Source organism: Chrysemys picta, chromosome 16, assembly GCF_011386835.1.
Source record: "Chrysemys picta bellii isolate R12L10 chromosome 16, ASM1138683v2, whole genome shotgun sequence".
NCBI classification, from domain to species: Eukaryota; Metazoa; Chordata; order Testudines; family Emydidae; genus Chrysemys; species Chrysemys picta.
Genome location: NC_088806.1, coordinates 9,973,161 through 9,996,714, shown reverse-complemented (window position 1 = coordinate 9,996,714; position 23,554 = coordinate 9,973,161). Strand labels below are relative to the sequence as shown.

Genomic DNA, 23,554 nt, shown 5'->3' with positions numbered 1-23,554 from the left:
TTTGGCCCATCAGGCAGATTTCTAAACAATCCCCTTTCAGGCAAACCCATAGACTCACTAGATGAAAGGTTAGAAGCATTTTTCTTCCCTTTGCCACACACAAGTTTAGAAAATTTTTTCTTCTTGCTACAAGTTTCCACACCATCAGTAGGTAACACAATTAAATCTTTCTGCTCTCCTTGTACCCTGGCTAGGATATTACCCTAATCAGACAGAGTTGCTACACCCTTTTCCAACCACACATTAGCAACAGGTAAAATACAAGCACCAGAATTGTCTGGTCTCTGGGATTCTGCTAAGACACTAACTGGATGCAACCTAATTACACTGCCATTCTCCCCAGCAGACAAAAACTTAGGACCATTCCCTTCCTGGGCTTTAGTTGAATCCAGAACCAACTTTGAGACAACTGCACTATTTTCAGCCATCACAGGCTGAAAGGCACCTTCTGTTTGCTTCACAGACAAAGAAGAGCTGGAAACACCTTCTTCCACTATCCCTGCCTTCCCAATAGATAAACTGCTGCTCTTTTCACTACACTGAGCTACTTTTAGCAAATCACAGTTACTTTTTTCAGGTTCACTTCTACAAGCTGTACTAGCCCCCCAAATTTCACCCTTTCTTTCTTCAGTAGGGCTTCCATCTGACCATTTACTTTAATCTTCTCCTGAGAAACATTTTCCTGACCAATGAGACCTTTCTGTGCTTGATCTAATTCCAGATTCACTTCTGAGACATTAGACAGACATTCAGAAACTCCCTTTACAGACACACTGCTTTCTTGCACAGACAAACAGCTACTACCCACCAGGTTAGAATCCCCCTCTCCATGGCCATAGCAAAACTGGTTAAGTACAGAAAACTGCCCAGAGTAATACCACATATCAACATAGTTATAAACTGGATTTTCAAGAGGATACAGTTTCTGCTGTTCTTCCCTTGCTTTTTTGACTTGGAGCTGGAGTCTAGCCGTCTCCTTCTCAGCCGCCAGACGCTCCTTACGTGCTTTTTCTTCTCTTTTAGCAACCTCTCTCTTCCTTTCATCAGCCTTTTTCTTTCTTTCCTTTTTTTTTTCTTTTCTCTCATCAGCTTCTTTCTCCAGCTGGGCCAAGGCTTGCTTCTGTTCCATTCGAATTTCTGCCAGTTTTTGTTCATGTTCAAATTGCAGGCTGTCCATCAGGGCTGGCAGTTTCATTGCTTTTGCTGATGCGTTCTGGCTCATGGTCACTGATCTTTAACCAACAAACTCTCAATACCAAAATTCAAATTTGGATAGCGCAGGGTTTTTGACCCAAAGCTTAATTGACCTGGTTCTGTGGATCCAAGCACGACTACACCACTGTAACGATGCGGTTCTGGTGGGACCCAACTGAGAGTGCCAATTCAGGACTAATTGCTTAAACAGGGCAGTTACAGCCCAAGGCTGGGGTTTTTCCACCTCTAAGGGTATGTCTACACTACGGGATTAATCCGAATTTATATAATTCGAATTTGGAAAACAGGTTGTATAAAGTCGAAATGTATGCGGCCACACTAAGCACATTAATTCGGCGGTGTGCGTCCAAGTACCGGGGCTAGCGTCGATTTCTGCGGCGTTGCACTGTGGGTAGCTATCCCATAGTTCCCGCAGTCTCCCGCGCCCACTGGAATTCTGGGTTGAGATCCCAGTGCCTGATGGGACAAAAAACATCGTCGCAGGTGGTTCTGGGTACAGCCTCACCTCCTCCCTCCCTCCCTCCCTCCCTGCATGAAAGCAACGGACGGCAGACAACCATTTCGCGCCTTTTTTCCTGGGTGGGTGAACACTGCAGATTCCATACCACGGCAAGCATGGAGCCCGCTCAGCTCAAGACAGCAGTCATGAACATTGTAAACACCTCACGCGTTCTCGTGGAGTTTATGCTGAGCCAGGACCAGAAAAACGAGGCGAGGAGGCAGCGGTGGCGGCAGCGCAGCGACAAGCATGATGAGGGCATTGACATGGACATGGACACGGACACGGATACAGAATTCTGTGAAACGGCGGGCCCCGGTGCTTTGGAGATCATGTTGTTAATGGGGCAGGTTCTATCCATGGAACGCCGATTCTGGGCAAGGGAAACAAGCACAGACTGGTGGGACCGCATAGTGTTGCAGGTCTGGGATGATTCCCAGTGGCTGCAGAACTTTCGCATGCGTAAGGGCACTTTCATGGAACTTTGTGACTTGCTGTCCCCTGCCCTGAAACGCCAGAATACCAAGATGAGAGCAGCCCTCACAGTTGAGAAGCGCGTGGTGATAGCCCTGTGGAAGCTTGCAACGCCAGACAGCTACCGGTCAGTCGGGAATCAATTTGGAGTGGGCAAATCTACGGTGGGGGCTGCTGTGATGCAAGTAGCCAAAGCAATCACTCAGGTGCTGCTACGAAAGTTAGTGACTCTGGGAAATGTGCAGGCCATAGTGGATGGCTTTGCTGCAATGGGATTCCCTAACTGTGGTGGGGCGATAGATGGAACCCATATCCCTATCTTGGCACCGGAGCACCAAGCCACCGAGTACATAAACCGCAAGGGGTACTTTTCAATGGTGCTGCAAGCACTTGTGGATCACAAGGGACGTTTCACCAACATCAACGCGGGCTGGGCGGGAAGGGTTCATGACGCTCGCGTCTTCAGGAACACTACTCTGTTTAAAGGGCTGCAGCAAGGGACTTACTTTCCGGACCAGAAAATAACCGTTGGGGATGTTGAAATGCCAATAGTTATTCTTGGGGACCCAGCCTACCCCTTAATGCCATGGCTCATGAAGCCATACACAGGCAGCCTGGACAGGAGTCAGGAGCTGTTTAACTACAGGCTAAGCAAGTGCAGAATGGTGGTAGAATGTGCATTTGGCTGTTTAAAAGGTCGCTGGCGATCATTATTAACTCGCTCTGACCTCAGCCAAAGAAATCTCCCCATTGTTATTTCTGCTTGCTGCGTGCTCCACAATCTCTGTGAAAGTAAGGGGGAGACCTTTATGGCGGGGTGGGAGGCTGAGGCAAATCGCCTGGCTGCTGATTACGCGCAGCCAGACACCAGGGCGATTAGAAAAGCACACCAGGAAGCGCTGTGCATCAGAGAAGCTTTAAAAACCAGTTTCATGACTGGCCAGGCTACAGTGTGAAATATCTGTTTGTTTCTCCTTCATGAAAACCCGCCCCCTTTATTGACTGATTTTCTGTAAGGAACCCACCCTCCCCCTTCCCCCAGCTTTCTTTCAAACCAAATAAAGTCACTATCATTTAAAAATCATTTATTCTTTATTAATAGATTAGAAAAAGAGGGAGGGAAAGCGGGTGGGATTTGGGAGGAGGATCGGTGGGAAGGAAAAGGCCACTAAAAAAAGGTTAAAAAAATGACAGCCTTTTGCTTGGGCTGTCTACTGGGGTGGAATGGGAAGGTGTACGGAGCCTCCCCCCCGCGTTCTTACACGTCTGGGTGAGGAGGATACGGAACATGGGGAGGGTGGAGGGTGGAACAGGGGCTGTAGCGGCAGTCTGTTTTCCTGCAGCCGTTCCTGAAGCTCCACCAGACGCCGAAGCATGTCTGTTTGCTCACACATCAGCCCCAGCGTTGCATCCTGCCTCCTCTGATCTTCCTGCCGCCAATCTCTCATCTCGAGCGTCCCTCCTGTCCTCACGTTGGTCCCTGATGTCCTCACGTTCACTGGCTTCTTTCCTATACTTTGCAACCGTTTCCTTCCACTCATTCAGATGAGCTCTGTCACTGCGGCTGGATTCCATAATTTCTGAAAACATCTCGTCTCGCGTTTTCTTTTTACGACGCCTTATCTGTGATAGCCTTCGGGATGGAGGAGGGAGGCTTGAGGAATTTGCAGCTGCTGTAGGGAGGGGAAAAAAGAGAGAATTGTTTAAAAAGATACATTTTGCAGAACAATGCTTATACTCTTTCATGGTGACCAACACTGTTCACATTACATAGCACATGTGATTTCTGTGCAAGGTCGCATTTTGCCTCTTAATGCTGAGTGCCTGTGGCTTTGCTGCTAGAGATCACAGGTCTGGACAACAGAATTCGGCTTGCATGCGGCCATGGTAAGCCATTGTCTTACAGCTTCTGCGCCCTGCTTTCCCACATACCACACATACCAAGCATAGCCTGTAGAGTGCTGCAGTTTTTCTGTTAACATTCAGCAGCAGCAGAAAACAAACTAACCCCCCCCCCCTCCTGCCATGAATTCTCTGGGATGATCGCTGTACCCCTCCCCCCACCGCGTGGCTGGTAACAGGGAAGATCCCTGCTAGCCAAACGCGAAAAACTCAGGGCCAATTTCCCATCTGCGCTTGGCTAACTGCAGGGAAGGATTTATTTTCCGCCACAGGCAAACAGCCCAGTAGGAACGGCCACCTCTGTCCCCTTAATTAAGTTCCCGTATTTCAACCAGGTTACCATGAGTGATATCACTCTCCTGAGGATTACACAACAAGATAAAGAACGGATGTTGCTTGAATGCCAGCAAACACCGGGACCATACGCTGCCAGGCTTTGTCAGGCAATGATACCAGATTACTTGCTGCAAGCATGGCGTGGTCAAGTGTCCTACCATGGAGGACGGAATAAGGATGCACTGCCCAGAAACCTTGTGGCAAGGCTTTTGGAGTACCTCCAGGAGAGCTTCATGGAGATGTCCCTGGAGGATTTCCGCTCCATCCCCAGACACGTTAACAGACTTTTCCAGTAGCTGAACTGACCGCGAATGCATCCCAAGTCCTCAGGGCAAAGTAATCATTAAAAACCGTTTGCTTTTAAAACAAGTTTTATATTTTAAAAGGTAAACTCACCTGAGGTCCCTTCCATGGGGTCAGGGTCTTGGATACTGGCTTGGGAGGGTACTTCAGTCAAGGTGAGAAAAAGATCCTGGCTGTTGGGGAGAACGGAGTGTTGTGTGCTCTCTGCAAGTTCATCCTCCTTCTCCTCCTCCTCCTCCTCTCCCCCATTGGCAGAATCCTCAGGTGTAGCTGATGAGACTATCCCTGACCCGGAATCCACGATGACAGGTGGGGTAGTGGTGGCAGCCCCCCCTAGAATTGCATGCAGCTTGGCGTAGAAGCGGCATGTCCGCGGCTCTGACCCGGAGCGACCGTTTGCCTCCTTTGTTTTTTGATAGGCTTGTCTGAGCTCCTTGACTTTCACGCGGCACCGATCTGAGTCCCTATTGTGGCCTCTCTCCATCATGCCCTTGGAGATTTTTTCAAAAGTTTTGGCATTTCGTCTTTTAGAACGAAGTTCTGCAAGCACTGAATCCTCTCCCCATAGAGCGATCAGATCCAGTACCTCCCTCACGGTCCATGCTGGTGCTCTTTTTCGATTATCGGCCTGCATGGTTACCTGTGCTGATGAGCTATCTGTGGCCACCTGTGCTCTCCACGCTGGGCAAACAGGAAATGAAATTCAAATGTTCGCGGGGCTTTTCCTGTCTACCTGGCCAGTGCATCCGAGTTTAGATTGCTGTCCAGAGCGGTCACAATGATGCACTGTGGGATAGCTCCCGGAGGCCAATACCATTGAATTGCGGCCACACTATCCCTAATTCGAAATGTTAAAATCGATTTTGGCGCTACTCTGCTCGTCGGGGTGGAGTACAGAAATCGATTTAAAGGGCCCTTTATATCGAAATAAATAGCGTCGTTGTGTGGATGGTTACAGGGTAAATTCGAATTAAAGCTGATAAATCCGAATTAAAATCTTAGTGTAGACCAGGCCTTAGGCAAACCAAACCAGCCAGACTAAGAGGACTTCGGTCTCACCCCACTGGCTAACTGCAAGTCTCACAAGCAATTTCCTTAGACACTCCACTTTCCCAGTATCACCACTAGTGCCACTCGTTATGGGGATGAATGGTTATGAAAACCAATACCCCAATAAAAGAAAAAAGGTTCTCCTGATCCAAAAGAACCAAGCCCCAGGCCCAGGTCAATATACAAATCAGATCTTACCCACAAATCACACGGTTGCCAATCCTTTAGAATCTAAAATATAAAGGTATATTCATAAAAGGAAAAAGATATTGCTGAGAGCTAGAACTGGTTAAATGGAATCAATTACATACAGTAATGGCAAAGTTCTTGGTTCAGGCTTGCAGCAGAGATAGAATAAACTGCAGGTTCAAATCAAGTCTCTGGAACATCCCCAGCTGGGATGGGTCGTTCAGTCCTTTGTTCAAAGCTTCATCTTGTAGCAAAGTCCCTCCAGAGGTATGAAGCAGGATTGAAGACAAAATGGAGATGAGGCATCAGCCTTATATAGTCTTTTCCAGGTGTAAGAACACCTCTTTGTCCTTACTGTGGAAAATTACAGCAAAATGGAGTCTGGAGTCACATGGACCAGTTCCTGCATACTTTGCTGAGTCTGAAGGCATATTTGCCTTCTCTCAATGGGTCCATTGTATAGTTGATGGTCCTTAATGGGCCATCAAGCAGGCTAGGCAGAGCTAACGCCAACTTCTCTGGGGCGTCACCCAGAAGCACAGCATAAGTTTGAAATACAGACAGTATAGAGCCAATATTCATAACTTCAACTACAAAATTGATACACGCATATAGACAGCATAATCATAACCAGTAAATCATAACCTTGTCTTAGACACCTCATTTGACCCCCTTTATGCAAGATTTGGTGCCACTACAGGACCTTGGTTGCAACCATGTTCTATATGGTCCCAGATTATATCAATAACGTCACACCAGGCACCAGGAATATTCCTGGCCCAGGGGCCCAACTCCAGCAAAGTTCCCCCCCCCCACCGCACACACATCCCCCAGCCCTGCCTGCCACCCCCCAGGCAATTTAAACAGTTGCACGCTGCCCCCGCCCCAAACGCACCTGTGGCCAATGGGAAGCTGCGGGGGTGGTTCCTGGGGACAGCAGTGTGCGGGTTCCTGGGGACCCCTCCCAGCCTGCCCCACCTATGAGCCACTGCCGGAGGGGGTGCCCCAGGTAAGCACCTAACCCCCACATCCACTTCCAGAGCCTGCACTCACCCACCCCTCCCCATGCACACCCTCCAGTCCCCAAATTTCCCCCTGCACCCCCTCTCATCCCCAAACTCCCTCCCAGAGCCTGCACCCTGCACACCCTCCTGCACCCCCACCCCCAAAACTCCCTCTTGCACCCCCTCCCTCCACACCCACTTTTGCCCCCAAACTCCCTCCGAGACCCTGCACCCCTCACCTCCTCCTGCACCCATGCCCCAGCCCAGAGCCTGCACCCAGCACCCAAACTCCATCCCAGAGCCCGACCCCTCCCCACTCCAGTTCTTAAGGGTCGCTATCTGGTAACTTGCTGAAATCTTCACCGGTTCCCAGGATGTGCCAAGAGGCTTTCCCATAGGACCCCATTAGCAAAATCAACTACCACTCATAATTCTCTCAAGACATCCATTTGCAGCAGCAAATGGAATCAATTCTGCCTGCCCCTGTGAGACCAACCTGGAGTTAAGGGCACCACCGGAGCTTCTCCATCCTTAGAGGTTTTTAAGGCCCGGCTTGACAAAGCCCTGGTTGGGATGATTTAGTTGGGAATTGGTCCTGCTTTGAACAGGGGGTTGGACTAGATACCTCCTGAGGTCCCTTCCATCCCTGATATTCTATGAGTCTACGATTCTCCTCTCACTCCTGCTAGGATGAGCAGAGATAGCACGGGCCTTCCTAGAAGAGTTCCCTGGAAGGAATAAATGTCTTTGTGCCTGGGTGCCTGGGATGGACCGCATCGAGAATGACACACGCAGGGCAGATGGCAGGTTTAGTCTATAACTAGATTCAGCAATAGAAGAGCTTTTTCTGTACCACGCTGGTTGACCAGAGGCCAAACTCAGTCCCCTTTAGGCATTCCAGCCCTTGGCTCCCGTCGACACAAACAGCTGTAATAGCATGAGAGGCAATTGAAAACCCATTTCACCGTATGCGAGGTTAGGGTGACCAGATGTCCCGATAAAATCGGGACTGTCCCGATATTTAACACTTTGTCCCGCATCCTGATCGATGTATGATCGGGACACCATTTGTCCCGATATTCAGGTAAGGAGGCGCCATCCCCGTGGGCGCTCTGGGGCTGGAGTCCTCACAGGGAAAAATTAGTGGGTGCTCTGCACCCACCAGCAACCCAGCTCCCCCGCCTCACCTCCTTCTTCTCCCCCTCCCAGCACTTCCTGCCGCCTAACAGCTGTTTGGCGGCGCTTTGGACTTTCTGGGAGGGAGGGGAGGAGCGGGGATGCAGCAGGGCAGGGGCGGGGACCTGCGGGAAGGGGGTATAATGGGGGGCAAGGGCGGGAAGAGGCGGCGGAGCAGGCGAGTACCCACCAGGTAGAGGGGAAGTTGGTGCCATAGGGACAAGTGGCGGGTGAGCGAGCAGCGGGCGGGGAAGTGAAGAGGCGAGTGTGGGTGGAGAACTGAGGAAGGGCGCGGTGGAGGGGGGCTGAGCAGGGAGGGGGCGGGGCCTGGGGCAGAGTGGAGGCGGAGCCTGGGAGGAGTGGGGGTGGACTGTGGGAGGGGCTGATGGCGTCCCAATGTGTCCCAATATTTTACTGTTGTGATTTGGTCACTCTATGTGAGGTTCTTACTAATCCCAAAGGATCAGACACTTACCTTCAGGTCAGGGGGAAGGGATAGCTCAGTGGTTTGAGTATAGGCCTGCTTAAACCCAGGGTTGTAAGTTCAATCTTTGAGGGGGCCATTTAGGGAAGTGGGGTAAAAATCTGTCTGGGGATTGGTCCTGCTTTGAGCAGGGGGTTGGACTAGATGACCTCCTGAGGTCCCTTCCAACCCTATGATTCTAATATGTATCTCAGACCTTACCCGAATATCACAGTTAGCCAATCCTTGGTAAACAAACTAAAGATGTATTCATAAGAGAAGAGAGTTATAAATGGTTAATAGATCACGTATATACAAATGATTGCAAAGTCTTTAGAGCAGGGATGGAATAGATTGCTGGCTTGCAAAAGTCTCTCTGGCAACTTCCGAAAGATTGGAAGGTCCTCAGTCCACCATTCAAGCTACTCCTTTTAGCCATCAATCTACAATCCAGAGACGTAGAGCAGGAACAAAGCAAACTGGAGATGTCGCAGGGGTCTTTTATATCCTTTGCCATGTGCACGGAAAGTTACTGTCCCAAACAAAGCCCACAGCCCATGTGTATGGAAAGTTACTGGCCCAAGATGGAGTCCAGGGTCACATGAGCACAGCCAGGGCTGGATTAACCTTTTGTCGGTTCGGCCCCAAACATATTGGTGGGCCCCCATGGGGATAATGGAGCCTGGGGCGGGGAGGTCGGTACCTGGCGCGAGGGGCCTGTTTACAAACCAGCAGCTGCCTGAGGCAAAGGGGCCTGCCCGGCCCTGTACGGCCAATGCCCCTTCCCCGCGGGGGCACGCCCATGCTGTGCCAACAACCCCTGGCTCCCTATGCCCAGCACCCCCTTCCCGCCCAGAGCCCACCACCACAAATGCACAGAGCCCTCCAGACCATGAGCCCTGCCCAGAGGCCACCTGCCCACAGGCCCCCTCACCCCACAACTGCCCAGATGGAACTCCCACTCCCTAGCGCCCCACCGTACAATGTCCTGCCCCACAGCCCCAACACCACAACTACACAGGGCCCCACACGGACCCCCCATTGCCCACACCCCAACACACACAGACCTCTCCCCCCATCCAGCACCCCTCCACTGCCTAGCACCCCAAAACACACAAACCTCCCCCACTGCCAAGCACTCCCTGCTCCCTCACCCCGCCCCAAGACCCACTCCCCCACGGCCCTGCCCCCGGCCGCACTCATCGGCCCTGCCGGGAGGTGACTAGGTCTGCTGGGCTGAGCTGGTGAGGGCTGGTCCTGAGGTGGGGAATGGCTCTGGTCTGGTCCCTCAGGAGCCACTTTTTTTTTTAACAGGGAACCACTAGCCGAAAAACCTGTCTCTGGCTGGCCGAGCTGTTACCCTAAGAACAGATTCAAGGATCTTGGAGAAGCCCTCCTATGGCTTACACCCGCGTTCCCAAATGCTAACCCATTCATCTGGTCCCGCAAGGTGAAAGGAGGGGGCCACCCTAGTGAAATTGTCAGGGTTTACCAGCGCTCTCCCTATGCCCTTCAGGGATCCTTTTAGAACAAACTCGATCTGGTCTCCCTTTGCGAGGCCACGGAGACAGCCTGCCACTCCAAGGATTGACACCCTGGCAGTACTTTTCCCAAACAAAATGCTTTAATTCAGTGTAACCAATCTTTCCTAATACAATGAATCTAAACCTAAGTTAAAATATAACAGGTATACAAGATAAAGAGCCCCAAACCGGAATGTCATACAGTCGGGATGGCTTAAGGGATTATAATTGGCCGATGGTGATCAGTCACATAAAGGATACTGACCTCAGGCTTAATAAACTCTAAGCTTTATACATAGCTTTAAACATACACACACAGACGTCCGACTTTATTATCCCAAGGATACACATTTATTAACCCGACTTTCAGATTTTCTTCCTTTCTGTTCTTCACACTTTCAGGGTTCTCTAATCTTCCCCTTCTTCTGCTGCTCCTGACCTGGCTGACTTTTATACGTGCCAGCTCACTGCATTTTATACAGGGCCCTACCAAATTCGCGGCCATGAAAACCGCATCACGGAATGAGAAATCTGGTCTCCCTGCCCCACGTGAAATCTGGTCTTTTGTGTGCTTTTACCCTTCGCTATACAGAGTTCACGGGGGAGGCCAGCATTTCTCAAATTGGGGGTCCTGCCCAAAAGGGAGTTGTGGGAAGGTCGCAAAGTTATTTTAGGGGGATTGTGGCATTGCTACCCTGACTTCTGCGTTGCTGCCTGCAGAGCTGGGCGGCCGGTGAGCGGTGGCTGCAGCGTCTTTGTCCTCCAGACGTGCTTCCAGGTATTGAGTTGTGGGGCGGGCATGAGGCCGAGACAACATGTCACTTCCCCATTTTATAGTTTCTTCCAGCTTGCTGGAAAGATCTATGCTTGTGACATGGAGGTCTGCCCCACCCCCGGTCAAGCAGCTTCCTTTGTCTTCGTGCTTCCTGAGAAGTCTTTTGAGCTGGCCCATGGAAGAGTGGGAGGATCCACCCTAATCCTAACCCTGAAGGAGCCTCTGCACCTTGACATCTTTAAACCACAAGATGAGGACTTCAGTGGCTCAGACATAGGTCAGGGGTTTGTTACAGGAGTGGTGGGTGAGATTCTGTGACCTGCATTGTGCAGGGGGTCAGACTAGACAATCATAATGGTCCCTTCTGACCTTAAAGTCTATGAGTGGGTTCCCTTTAATGGGCGATCAGCATGTCTGGCTACGCCAGTGTGGAACCTGACAGGTTGGTTGTGAGTGCTCAGAACATATTTCAGTAACGCGCAGCGAGCAAAACTGCCTGACTTCCCACACAAGCCAACAGGCGATTAATGTTCAACAGATCACGACTTCTAAAACGATACCTCGCCAGGCACACTTGGTGCAACGCATGGCATAATTATATGACAGTAGGGGGGGTTCCAGGGTGCCACTCTGTGGCAGTTTGATTTCTCTTGTGAGTTTTACGCAGAAAAAACATTTCCTTGGCATGGCTCCATGAACAGTAAAACCTGTTGTGACGGAGCAGGGAGTGCGGAGGATTGACCTGGTAATATTGCGTGGGAGTTTTACTGGGACTGTCTGCATGGGTGCTGGATGGTGGTGGGATATCAGAGGGGTGACTTCACTTGAGGGATGATACGTAAGCCTGTAACCTGAGCCCAGGAGGGGTTTGGGGCCAGGTGACACCTTCTGCCCAGGAAACTGGACAAAGGCTGGAGGAGGAGCTGAGGGTGTGTGGCTGGGTGAGACAGCTGGAGGGGGCCTCAGTTTGGCTGGGGAAACGGAGGGAGGTCCAGACGGGGGTCTCGGCTCCCTATCCCCGAAGATGAACCTGACTGAGGGGTCCTGTTTCCTGTACCTACCTACAAGCATAGGTGCCAACTTCTGCTCTCACCGGTGGGTGCTCAAACCCCCGCTGCCCTGCCCCGACTCCACCCCTTCCATGAGGCCCCACCCCTGCCCCAAAGTCTCTGTCCCCACCCTGCCCCTATTCTGACTCCTTCCCCAAATCCTCGCCCCAGCCCCACCCCTCCCCTGAGCGCACTCCATTCCCACTCCTCCACCCCTCCCGGAGGCCAAACAGCTGTTTGGCCAGGCAGGAAGCGCTCGGAGGTAGGCGGAGGAGCGAGGACACTGCGCACTCGGGGGCAGGAGGAGGAGGGGCGGGGGGGAGGGGAGCTTGGCTGCCGGTGGGTGCAGAGCACCCACTCATTTTTTCCCATGGGTGCTCCAGCCCTGGAGCACCCACGGAGTCGGCGGCTATGCCTATAAGCTCTGTTTTGGACTGGGCTCCTGTCGTCTAATAAACCTTCTCTGTTACTGGCTGGCTGAGAGTCACGGTGAATCGCAGGAAGTGGGGGGGGGGGGTGCAGGGCCCTGACTTCCCCACACTTTGTGACACCTGTCTCTTGTCCAAGCCGGGGCACTCAATTCCATTGAAACTTACTCTCCTTTAAAAGGGAATACTGGCCAAAGAGAAGGGATGTGGGCATCTTCCACCCTGCCGGTGAAACGTTCTCTCTCCTGTTTATGCTGCTGTCCTTTCATGGAAGGCCTGGAGTGGAACCAAAGGCTGAGTTTATCCAGGCTGAAGAAAGAAAGGAGCAACCCCCCTCCCCGCCCGCCACCGATAATCTCAGTGCTCCGGTGATGACCTGTGATTGGAATCACCGCTGGCCTGCAGCTTGCAATCGGAAATAGACTGTCTGAATTGTCAAGGTCTGAAACGAACCACAATCTCCAGCAACGCTATGAGCCACAGTCTGCTTCCATCATGCTCAAGCCGGAAGAGAAATTGACAATTCTTGCTATTTAGCCATGACACAGTGGAAGGGGGGGGGGGGAATTGTGTCGGCAGAGACCGGGGTGTGGCCGGGTTCAGGCCATGGCAGCAGGCAGTGTGGAACCACGTTGGATTCTGGAAGCGGGTGTGAGGCAGGGACTGGTTGCTGCTAACTGGCAGATGTAACACGGTTTTACAAGGATCTCCTGGGTCAGATATCTGCATCATAGTTCAGGGGCCCCATTTCAGATTTTGGGGGGGGGGGGGGGGAACTTTAACTGTGATTGCAGGGGACCTACTTAGGCACCTGAAAACTCTAGGTTTTGTTTTTTTGCAGCTAACTTAGAAATTAGCTGACAGGAGAACTGTGTCTAATTCCTATATAAAGAAAGAAAATTCAATAAATATTAGACCGACTCACCTCTAACACTAATGTGTTCTGACATCTTGTGCCATGTCATAGAATACGAGGGTTGGAAGATCATCTACTCCAACCCCCGCTTGAAGCAGGACCAATCCCCAGACAGATTTTTACCCCAGATTCCTAAGTGGCCCTCTCAAGGATTGAACTCACAACCCTGGGTTTAGCAGGTCAATGCTCACACCACTGAGCCACCCCTCCCCTGTCTTTAAGGGACACTGGGTAGGTTTAAAATTGTAATGTCTGTTCTTACTTTGTTACTAACACTTGAATGCGACAATTGCAGAAAAAAGCCAGATGACTTTCTATCACTTTTTTTTGCCATTCCCAAAGCTTGGAACAGATCATTTAACTTCTGGAAACACCATACCAGGGCAGGGCCCGGTGAGTTCATACAGCACCTGCTGGAGCTCTATAGGTGTTACCCAACTACAAATCATAATTTAGAAACTGACTTTCATCAGGAGTGAAACTGACACTTTCAAGTCATTTTCACAATATTGCCAACTCCAAACGTTCAAAAATGATCAATCAGGCTCACCGTAAATCATTAGATTAGCTTTAAAATCATGAAAGAGCAGTTTCCCCCGGGGCTCCGTCTGCTCTGATGGTTCCTACAATCTCAGTAATTTTATCATCTGACATACAAGCTGTCATCCTGGCAGGGAAAGAAAAGAACAGAAAGTGGAGAGAAAAGGAAAAAGAGAGGATCCCCATCCCCGCCCCAAGCTGTCCTACTTCCACCACCCTCCTTTACTCTCATCCCATCCCACTGGGCTCTCTCTATGCTGCAGCCATGGACATGACACCAGAGTTTGCTGTGGTTCCGAGCATCAGCATTGAAAGCAAGGAGTCTGTCTCTCTGGTGCACATTATGATCCCACTTCTGGCACCAAGCAGGATGGACTATAACGAATAAGCACCCTGATCCCAATGCAAAGGGGTGAGGAGCAGAGAGGAGACAGCCAGGAACTACTGAGGGTGGAAGGGAGTTAGGAGCATGGGGGAGGGGGGAACAATGGGAATTATTGGTGTTCCATAGGGACTGAGCTGGGATTGGATAGTGCACTCTCTACATTCCCCTGCTAGGAGCAAATAGTTGTGAAATTCCCTGGAAAAGTGAGAGTCTCATCCCCCTCTTCTGACCAGTCTACATACAGGATAACAACCTACTACTGCTGCTTCTCCATCAGTTGAGCAGACAGAAGTCTGTGTGGTGGATCTAAAGGCCCCGCTTTGCTGATCACACACATCCATTTGACTTTTGAAACTTTTGAAAACCAGGAAATGCATAGTTAAGGTTGCCCACCCAACCTTAACTCTGCCTTTTTTCAGCAATGCCCCAATATGCCCTGTTAACACACATGCATTCACTTTGCCAGCACATTTGCTGAACCATACAGGCTCTTCAACCCCATTAACAACCCTTCAGATAAGACCCCCCAACATCAGCTGGGCCTGACTAGGCACAGCCAGCCAGTTGGGGTTACAGGCTGGGCATAGCCGTGACGGACACTGCAGAGCAAGGCACCATCACCTGCCACTATTCAGAGACTCTCGCCACCTCAGCGACCCCATGTCACTCCCACATTGCCCCACCCAATTCCTCAAAACCTGGGGGGGGAGGGGGGCGGCCTCATTGTCCCTTGTGATGCCCAGAGCTCCTCCAGTTACAGCTGGAGCAGAGATGGATATGCCTTCTGGCTGCTCCCCTGTGAGAACCAAAGGGTTAATTTAGATGACTCGCTGATCTCCACCCTGATTTTCGGCAGTTCCGGCCCACGTTGCTTATTGAAAGAAATGGCTCCAGATTCCCCTTTATACATTTTTTTAAACTGAAAAAAACAACCACCCAAAATCAAGAACACATATCACTAAGACTAAACTGCTATATACATGACTACATTAACCACTGGGTGAACACACTTACGTTAAAGTCAAAATCGGTAAATCAATGCGGTAACAATGCTAGTGCATTGCAATCACGTTATCAATGTAGTCAAATGATGAAATTAACACAACAGATCACCAACCCTCATAAATCCTAAAACAGGAACCCAAGGAGGCGGCTGTCCATTTAATTGTAAACCTCAATCCCAGAACTTCACCCAGGCCGTGCAATCCACACTGAGCTGTTCAGTATTTCAGTAGCAAAACCAAATGATTGTTCGTGTTTGAACTGCAACCTCAAAGCCAATTAAAGCTTCCTCCTTCATAGATTCATAGATTCTAGGACTGGAAGGGACCTCGAGAGGTCATCGAGTCCAGTCCCCTGCCCACATGGCAGGACAAATACTGTCTAGACCATCCCTGATAGACATTTATCTAACCTACTCTTAAATATCTCCAGAGATGGAGATTCCACAACCTCCCTAGGCAATTTATTCCAGTGTTTAACCACCCTGACAGTTAGGAACTTTTTCCTAATGTCCAACCTAGACCTCCCTTGCTGCAGTTTAAGCCCATTGGTTCTTGTTCTATCCTTAGAGGCTAAGATGAATACGTTTTCTCCCTCCTCCTTACGACACCCTTTTAAATACCTGAAAACTGCTATCATGTCCCCTCTCAGTCTTCTCTTTTCCAAACTAAACAAACCCAATTCTTTCAGCCTTCCTTCATAGGTCATGTTCTCAAGACCTTTAATCATTCTTGTTGCTCTTCTCTGGACCCTTTCCAATTTCTCCACATCTTTTTTAAAATGCGGTGCCCAGAACTGGACACAATACTCCAGCTGAGGCCTAAACAGAGCAGAGTAGAGCGGAAGAATGACTTCTCGTGTCTTGCTCACAACACACCTGTTAATACATCCCAGAATCATGTTTGCTTTTTTTGCAACAGCATCACACTGTTGACTCATATTTAGCTTGTGGTCCACTATAACCCCTAGATCCCTTTCTGCCGTACTCCTTCCTAGACAGTCTCTTCCCATTCTGTATGTGTGAAACTGATTTTTTCTTCCTAAGTGGAGCACTTTGCATTTGTCTTTGTCTTTGAACTTGTGTGTGGTTAACCTTGTCCTAAAGCTTTGCAGCATTAAGCACCATGGCCTATATTACTAGTGATATATACAATCATTTTAGGTAAAAGCACTCTTGTTTGTGCCAATCATTTGTGAAACAAACTAGCTGTGTCCCCATTAATTTATTCCTCACACAGCCTAACAAGAACCAGTTGAGTTACCAGTGCTTTGGGTTCTAAAACCCGTGAGTAACAGATTTAGCAAGCCAACCAGGAGTGGTGGAGAGAAGGGGATGATGGCACAAATGGTTTGTTGGTTGGTTTCCTGTGCAAAAGGGAAGAACTGCAGGGTAGGGTAGCAACCTGTAATTTCCCTGTGACATAGTCAGCAAGTCGATTTATGAATACATTCCATTACTGGAACTCAGGACTCAGGCTGGTAGCCTGGTCAAGGAAAAAATAAGCCTGAAGTCAAATCCAAATACCCTCCGCATCACCCGTGTAACTCAGGCCACGCAAATCATGGCAAAGGAAAAGCAGGTATGTCCTAGTAAGCAAAAATGTCACAGGCTGAGGCAAAAAGTGTCTAAATTAAAACAGCAAACAATAAAAAGCAAAGGGGAAAAAAGTTACAGCCTTACTAAAAAAAAATCTCCAAATAAAACCGACGCAGATCACGGGGAATGTAAAAGACAAAGCTGGGCTCTCAAGCCAGGTTAAAAAAGCAAAAGTGGATGCAATTCAAAAAAGTCGTAGTCTGAAAAGGATTGAAGAAAAACAGTTAAAACAAGAAGAAAAAAAAAGAGTTCAAGGTTAAACCCTTCACCCCTAACCATGCTAGGGCAGCAGAAAAAAATCGGTTGGCCCGATAAGTAACGATAGACATTTTTCCCCACACTCAGAGCATCTAGAGTGTCTCTATGAGGTGTGGAGCCTCTGATGTCTAATAAGATTGGAGCTCCGAGTGAAGTTTTTCCCGCACTCGCTGCATTCATAAGGTCTGGCTCCCATGTGGATTCTCTGATGTTTCAAAAGTGCTGAGTTGTCTATGAATTTTTTCCCACACTCACGGCACCCATAGGGTCTCTCCCCTGTGTGGATTTTCTGATGTGTAATAAGGTTGGAGCGCCAAGTGAAGCTTTTTCCACACTCAGCGCATCCATAGGGTCGTTCCCCCGTGTGGATTCGCTGATGTTTAATAAGGCATGATCTCTGAGTGAAGCTTTTCCCACAGTCACAGCATGTATGTGGTCTCTCTCCGGTGTGGATTCGCTGGTGTTTAATCAGGTCTGAGCTGTCAGTGAAGCTTTTCCCGCACTCACCACATTCATAGGGCTTTTCTCCGGTGTGGATTCTCTGATGTTTAATAAGGTCTGAGCTGTCTGTGAAGCTTTTCTGACACTCACAGCATTCATAGGGCCTCTCCCCCGTGTGGATCCTCTGATGTTTAATAAGGAGAGAGCTGTCCGTGAAGCTTTTCCCGCACTCACAGCATTCGTAGGGTCTCTCTCCTGTGTGGGTTCGCTGATGTGTAATGAGATTTGAGCTGCGAGTGAAAGTTTTCCCGCACTCACAGCATCCATAAGGCCTGTCCCCCGTGTGGATTCTCTGATGCTTCTTAAGCGATGAGCTGTCAATGAATTTTTTCCCGCACTCACAGCATCCATAGGGTCTCTCCCCCGTGTGGATTCTCTGATGTACAATTAGGTTTGAGCGCCGAGTGAAGCTTTTTCCACACACAGAGCATGCATAGGATCGCGCCCCGGTGTGGATGATCTGATGTCTAAAAAGTCCTGAGCTCTGAGTGAAGGTTTTCCCGCACTCACAGCATTCATGGGGTCTCTCTCCTGTGTGGATTCTCTGATGTTTAATAAGGGATGCTCTCTGAGTGAAGCTTTTCCCACACACACTGCATTCATAGGGTCTCTCTCCTGTGTGGATTCGCTGATGCGTAATGAGGTCCGAGCTCTGAGTGAAGCTTTTCCCGCACTCACTGCATTCATGGGGTCTCTCTCCCGCATGGAATTTCTGATGTTTAATAAGGGCTGAGCTGTCAATGAAGTTTTTGCCACACTCACAGCACGCATAGGGTCTCTCTCCTGTGTGTATCCTCCGATGTTTAATAAGGGATGATCTGTGAGTGAAGCTTTTCTGACACTCACGGCATTCATAGGGTCTCTCTCCTGTGTGGATCTTCTGATGTTTAAGAAGAACTGAGCGACTACTGAAATTTTTCCCACACTCAGAGCATGTGTTGTTTCTCGCTCCTGCCTGGATTTTCTGCTGGGCTATGGTTTTCTTGACGTATTTGTGAAGTCCCCAACTATTAATGGATTTATTCAATTTCTCCCTTGGCTTGTTTCCCTGCTTCCTCTCTGGCCTGTGCTGACTCTCACATCCTTCTCTCTGCTCACCACTCCTGGACACATCCTCCTCAGATATTTGCAATAATGCCCCGTGTGGTTGGTCTTGCTCAGCATCTTCCTGCTGAGGTTGGTGCTCTTCCTTCTCCCTCAGCATCCCATCACCTATTGGCAGAAAAAGGAATAAAAAAGGGGAGACCAAACCATGATGCAAATTAGCTGCGGTGGAAGAGGCCAGAAGCGCCTCGTGTTCTGGCAATCCCTAATCCCTAGAGTTTCAATGAGACCACTCACATAGAATCATTGACTCATAGAAGATCAGGATTGGAAGAGACCTCAGGAGTTCATCTAGTCCAACTCCCTGCTCAGGCAGGACCGATCCCCAACTAAATATTTAATGTGCTTTCAATTAAGCACATACTTCGGTGGATTCACACTGGTAAGCTTGGAAGGATTAGATTGTTATCAATAAATATCAATTTCACTGCAAACACACAAACCAAGCAAAAATACTGCCGTCAATAATCAAAATTTCACATAGGCAACTTAAGAAAAATGCTGCTTGAGAACACAGAGTTTGCTTTAAGGATACCGACTTCGTATATTTCGGCACGTGAGGTTGAGAGTTTGTTTTCCCAGCGAAAAAGCTTTAACGGTTTGAATCTCAACATCTACTCATCCGAATCTCAACAGCTATGCATCCGAAGAAGTGAGGTTTTTACTCACGAAAGCTTATGCCCAAATAAATCTGTTAGTCTTTAAGGTGCCACCAGACTCCTTGTTGTTTTCAACATCTACTGCCATTAAATAATGATTGTCTGACTTCCCCGCATAATTTCCTGCAACTGAAAACTTAAAATGGATAAACATTGGAAAAAAAGGCTAAAACTTTTATTTTGCACAATTATGAAAATTTAAAACAATACAAATTGAAAAAAAGCTTAAAAATAAGTTGACATAAAAAAAAATAAAAATAAAAATTGAATTCTACAGGTTGGTGACCTAAAGGTAAAGTTCCCTCACCCCATTGCTATTCATCTGAGCTATGTAGTCCTGTACCTCGATACTTTAATACAGTTAACTTGTGTTTTGTTCATCAAATTCTAGACCAGACCCCTTAGCTTCTAGAATACTTTAGAGCAAAGTTGGAGGCATTTAAAGTATGTTTTTCATCTTTGGCCCTGTTTTCTTCTCTCTACCTTCTTCTAAGGGTGTCTGATGCAACAACCATTCAGACTCTGAGTTCTCTTCACAGATCCCAAATTTTAGACTTAAACATTTTTTAACCCAGAGATCTTGTTCTAAATATCACTTTATATCTCACCGTGACAGGGCATGCTTTCCCTGCACTGGTTCAGCAGGGGTTAACCCCACTCTGTGGGCCAAATAGGCCACACCCCCTCGACTCTGCTGGGCATGCTCTGGCTGGAACCCAGGTATAAAAGGCAGCAGCTCTGCTCAGTTGGGGCTGATCGCTGAGGAGGGAGGATGCACCAGCCCGGGAGCTGCGGAAGTCTCAGACCGCAGGAGCCAGAGACACCGAGACTCAAGCGGACGCCCAGGTACCTACGGACACCCAAGAGGGATTAGAGCCACCAGGAACTGTGCAGGCTGAGGAACCTGGAGACCCCAGAGGTGCCCGGACCACAGCATCAGGGACAGAATAGGAAGTAGCCCAGGGGGACTAATGAATGTACCGGGTGATATCAGTGTGTTGCGGTCCCACTGACTCAGTGGCAAATACTTTCACCACTGACAGGGTCCTGGGCTGGGACCCGGTGGAGCAGGGAGGGCCCAGGTTCCCCTACCCCGGCCACCAACCACGCCTAGGTGATGGTACACTTCTTCCCATTGGCCATCAGGCTATGCAGCCCTGAGGGATGGGGGCAGCCATATTGCCTTTGGTCCCTACACCGCATCACTCCAAGGCTCAGGGAGATCAGGCGGACTCAGCCACAGGGCGATAATGTCCCCTCTCCTGCCCCAAAAAGGGGACGGGGTGCGCTTGCACCATGACATTCACCAACTCAGAGAGCCCCAGTCCTAACAGTTTACCTGCAAAGTCTGCATAACCATCTACGCAGCGTGTTTTCACTTCAAAATAAATGGCGAGCAAATGCTGCGCTGAGAGAAGTGGAGGAATAACAGTGCTGGCTTTGAGCCAGCAATTGTGTAGACAGGAGCTGTGCAAGCTTTCTCCGACAGAGCCACCAATGAATACTAGTTCTGTCCTACAAAACTCCTGCTGTTCCAATGGCCTTCTCTTAAGCCAGTTGTATAGGACCAGAATTTTATATTTGTACTATAAGAATTAATATATGATTTAATTATTTTGTTATTTTTTTTGAATAGCAAAAAAGAATGATTTTTTGGGATATTGGTAGAAACATTTGATAGATTGCTAGTGTTTGTATTGATGTTAAGGCAGGGGCAGATTAGAATAATTTTTATGCTTGATTATGGGGTTTTTTTGTTTTAAGATAAGGGTACGTCTACCGGATCGGCGGGTAGTGATCCATCTATCGGGGATCAATTTATCGAGTCTACAAATCGATCCCCGATTGCTCTGCTGTCGACTCCTGTACTCCACCGCGGCGAGGCGGAAGTGGAGTCGACAGGGGAGCGGCGGCAGTTGACCCCACGCCGTAAGGATGCAAGGTAAGTCGACCTAAGATACGTTGACTTCAGCTACGCTATTCACGTATCTCAGGTCGATCCTCCCATCCCCCCCACCCCCCAGTGTAGATCAGGCCAAAGTTATAATGTTTATTATGTTTTTTTTATATGTATTATAAATTAGGCGTTTTAGTTAAATATCAATTTTTTTTGTTTTAAGGTTTAGTAAGTAAAAAATAGAATTTTGTATTGTATTTATGTTAAGGAATTTAGAGGAATGTTAAAGGCTCGGGCCACAAGGTGTACTGTTTTAATTACAAAATTTAGTAAGGTTTAATTTATAATGCTTTTTTTGCTTAATATAAAAATTGCTGTATATTTTTTGAAGGTTTTTGTGAAAAACTGTTTGTGTAAATAAAAAATGCATGCATTAGGAAAAAAATAAGGTGTAAGGGCCACTGTTAACCAAATAGTTTAAAAAAATAAATAGCAAAAACACTTATTAATGCTAAAAAACTATTACCGCGCATTTATGATTGAGGAAGGACAAATTAACAACCCTGAGGTATAGGCTGGCATTTTAAAACACAATTAATTAAATTTGGAACAAAATAACCTTTTTGGCGGTGTTTTAAAATATTAATATTAAAAAATAACACCAATTAAAAAATGACCGGTTATAAACTAACACAGCAAACTTTATAAACTTTAATAATTAAAAAAAAAAAAAAAACTATAAAAAGAGAGTGCTTTGCCGTGGGACTTTGGGTTCGTCTTGCCACGCTCCAGAAGCATCGAATTGCAACCGACAGAGCCCTGCTCCCCTCTGCGACCAATCTGTCTGGCCACTAAATTAATCCAAACTCTGGGCTAGTAACTATAAACATCAACTGGCGGGACTGTGTGCATGGTGTGGGTCTGTAATTAAAAAGCATGTGCTAACTGTTGTATTCTCAATAAATGCGGCGTGCTGCCTTCTCCCCTATAAAAATCCCGTGTGCTTCTTATAACATTTTTGGTGGAGAATTGCAGCAAACAGGAATGTTGTGGAGCAGGCCAAGATAAAAGCAAACTCCTTTCCATGTTTGATCGGAGATGAATTTTGAACCCACGGGTAAGTGGCTGGCACACTGCCCTGTTGGCAAGTATTGATCTATCAGTATCAGGGAAAGGTTTACATGAGTTCTGCTGACTCCCTGAGGCAGATGAGTCCTTCACACAGTTGATTAGAAGTATAAGGGAAGTGTGTGATTATGACCCAAGAGTCCCTCAATTGCCACCCGGCAAGGGGTTACAAGAATACCCTGTTCTGGCATGTACATTCTGCTTCAACAAAAAATCTCATGTGAAGTTATAAATGAAGCCAGGGTCATAAGAACGGCCACATTGGGTCAGACCAATGGTCCGTCTAGCCCAGTATCCGGTCTTCCGACACAGGCCAATGCCAGCTGCTTCAGAGGGAATAAACAGACCAGGCAATCATCAACAGATACATCCCCTGTTGCCCACTCCCAGCTTCTGACAATCAGGAGGCTGGGGACACACAGAGCATGGGGTGGATCCCTGACTATCCTTTCTTGAGTGGTAACAGCTAACTTAGATTCTGTCATTCAGTATGTATAGTTGGGATTATGTTTTCCAATGTGCATTACTTTTCATTTATCAACACTGAATTTCATCTGCCATTTTCTTGCCCAGTCATCCAGATTTCTGAGATCCCTTTGTAACTCTTCACAGTCTTCTCTGGACTTAACTCTCCTGAGTAGTTTTGTATTGTCTGCACATTTTGTCACCTCCTTTTCCAGATAACTTATGGATATGTTGAACAGCGCAGGTCCAATACAGACCCCTGAGGGACCCCACTGTTTCTCTCTCTCCATTCTGACACTTTAACATTTATTCCTAGTTTGTTTCCTCTCTTTTAACCAGATCCTGAGAGGACCTTCCTTCTTAATCCATGACAGTTTACTTTGCTTAAGAGCCTTGGGTGAGAGACTTTGTCAAAGGCTTTCTGAACATCTAAGAACACTAGATTCATTGGATCACCCTTGTCCACATGCTTGCTGACTCCCTCAAAGAATTCTAGTAGATTGGTGAGGCATGATTTCCCTTTACAAAAGCCATGTTGACTCTTCCCCAACAAATCATGTTCATCTATGAGTCTGATAATTCTGTTCTTTACTAGAGTTTCAACCAATTTGCCTGATAGTGAAGTTAGGCCTACTGGCCTGTAAATGCTGGGATCGCCTCTGGAGCCTTTTTTAAAAATTTGCATCGCATTAGCTATCCTCCAGTCATCTGGTACA

At 48.2% G+C, this 23,554-nt stretch overlaps 2 protein-coding genes across 9 annotated transcripts in view; one reads left to right on the top strand and one right to left on the bottom strand.

Annotated features, from left to right (window-relative positions):
- Positions 1-23,554, top strand: part of LOC103305723 (zinc finger protein 501-like) — a 262,606-nt gene that overhangs the window by 38,705 nt on the left and 200,347 nt on the right. The window lies entirely within an intron of this gene.
- LOC122173270 (zinc finger protein OZF-like) overlaps positions 1-23,554 on the bottom strand; it is a 113,602-nt gene that overhangs the window by 64,211 nt on the left and 25,837 nt on the right. For 3 of the 4 annotated variants that reach the window (XM_065569437.1, XM_065569438.1, XM_065569439.1), the window contains one exon: positions 15,123-18,797. The exons of the other annotated variant lie outside the window; for it this stretch is intronic. In XM_065569437.1, the coding sequence (XP_065425509.1) occupies positions 17,188-18,797 (1,610 nt within the window). In that variant the 3' untranslated portion in view covers positions 15,123-17,187. Of the gene's footprint in view, positions 1-15,122; positions 18,798-23,554 lie in introns of those variants that run through there. 4 annotated transcript variants of the gene reach the window in all.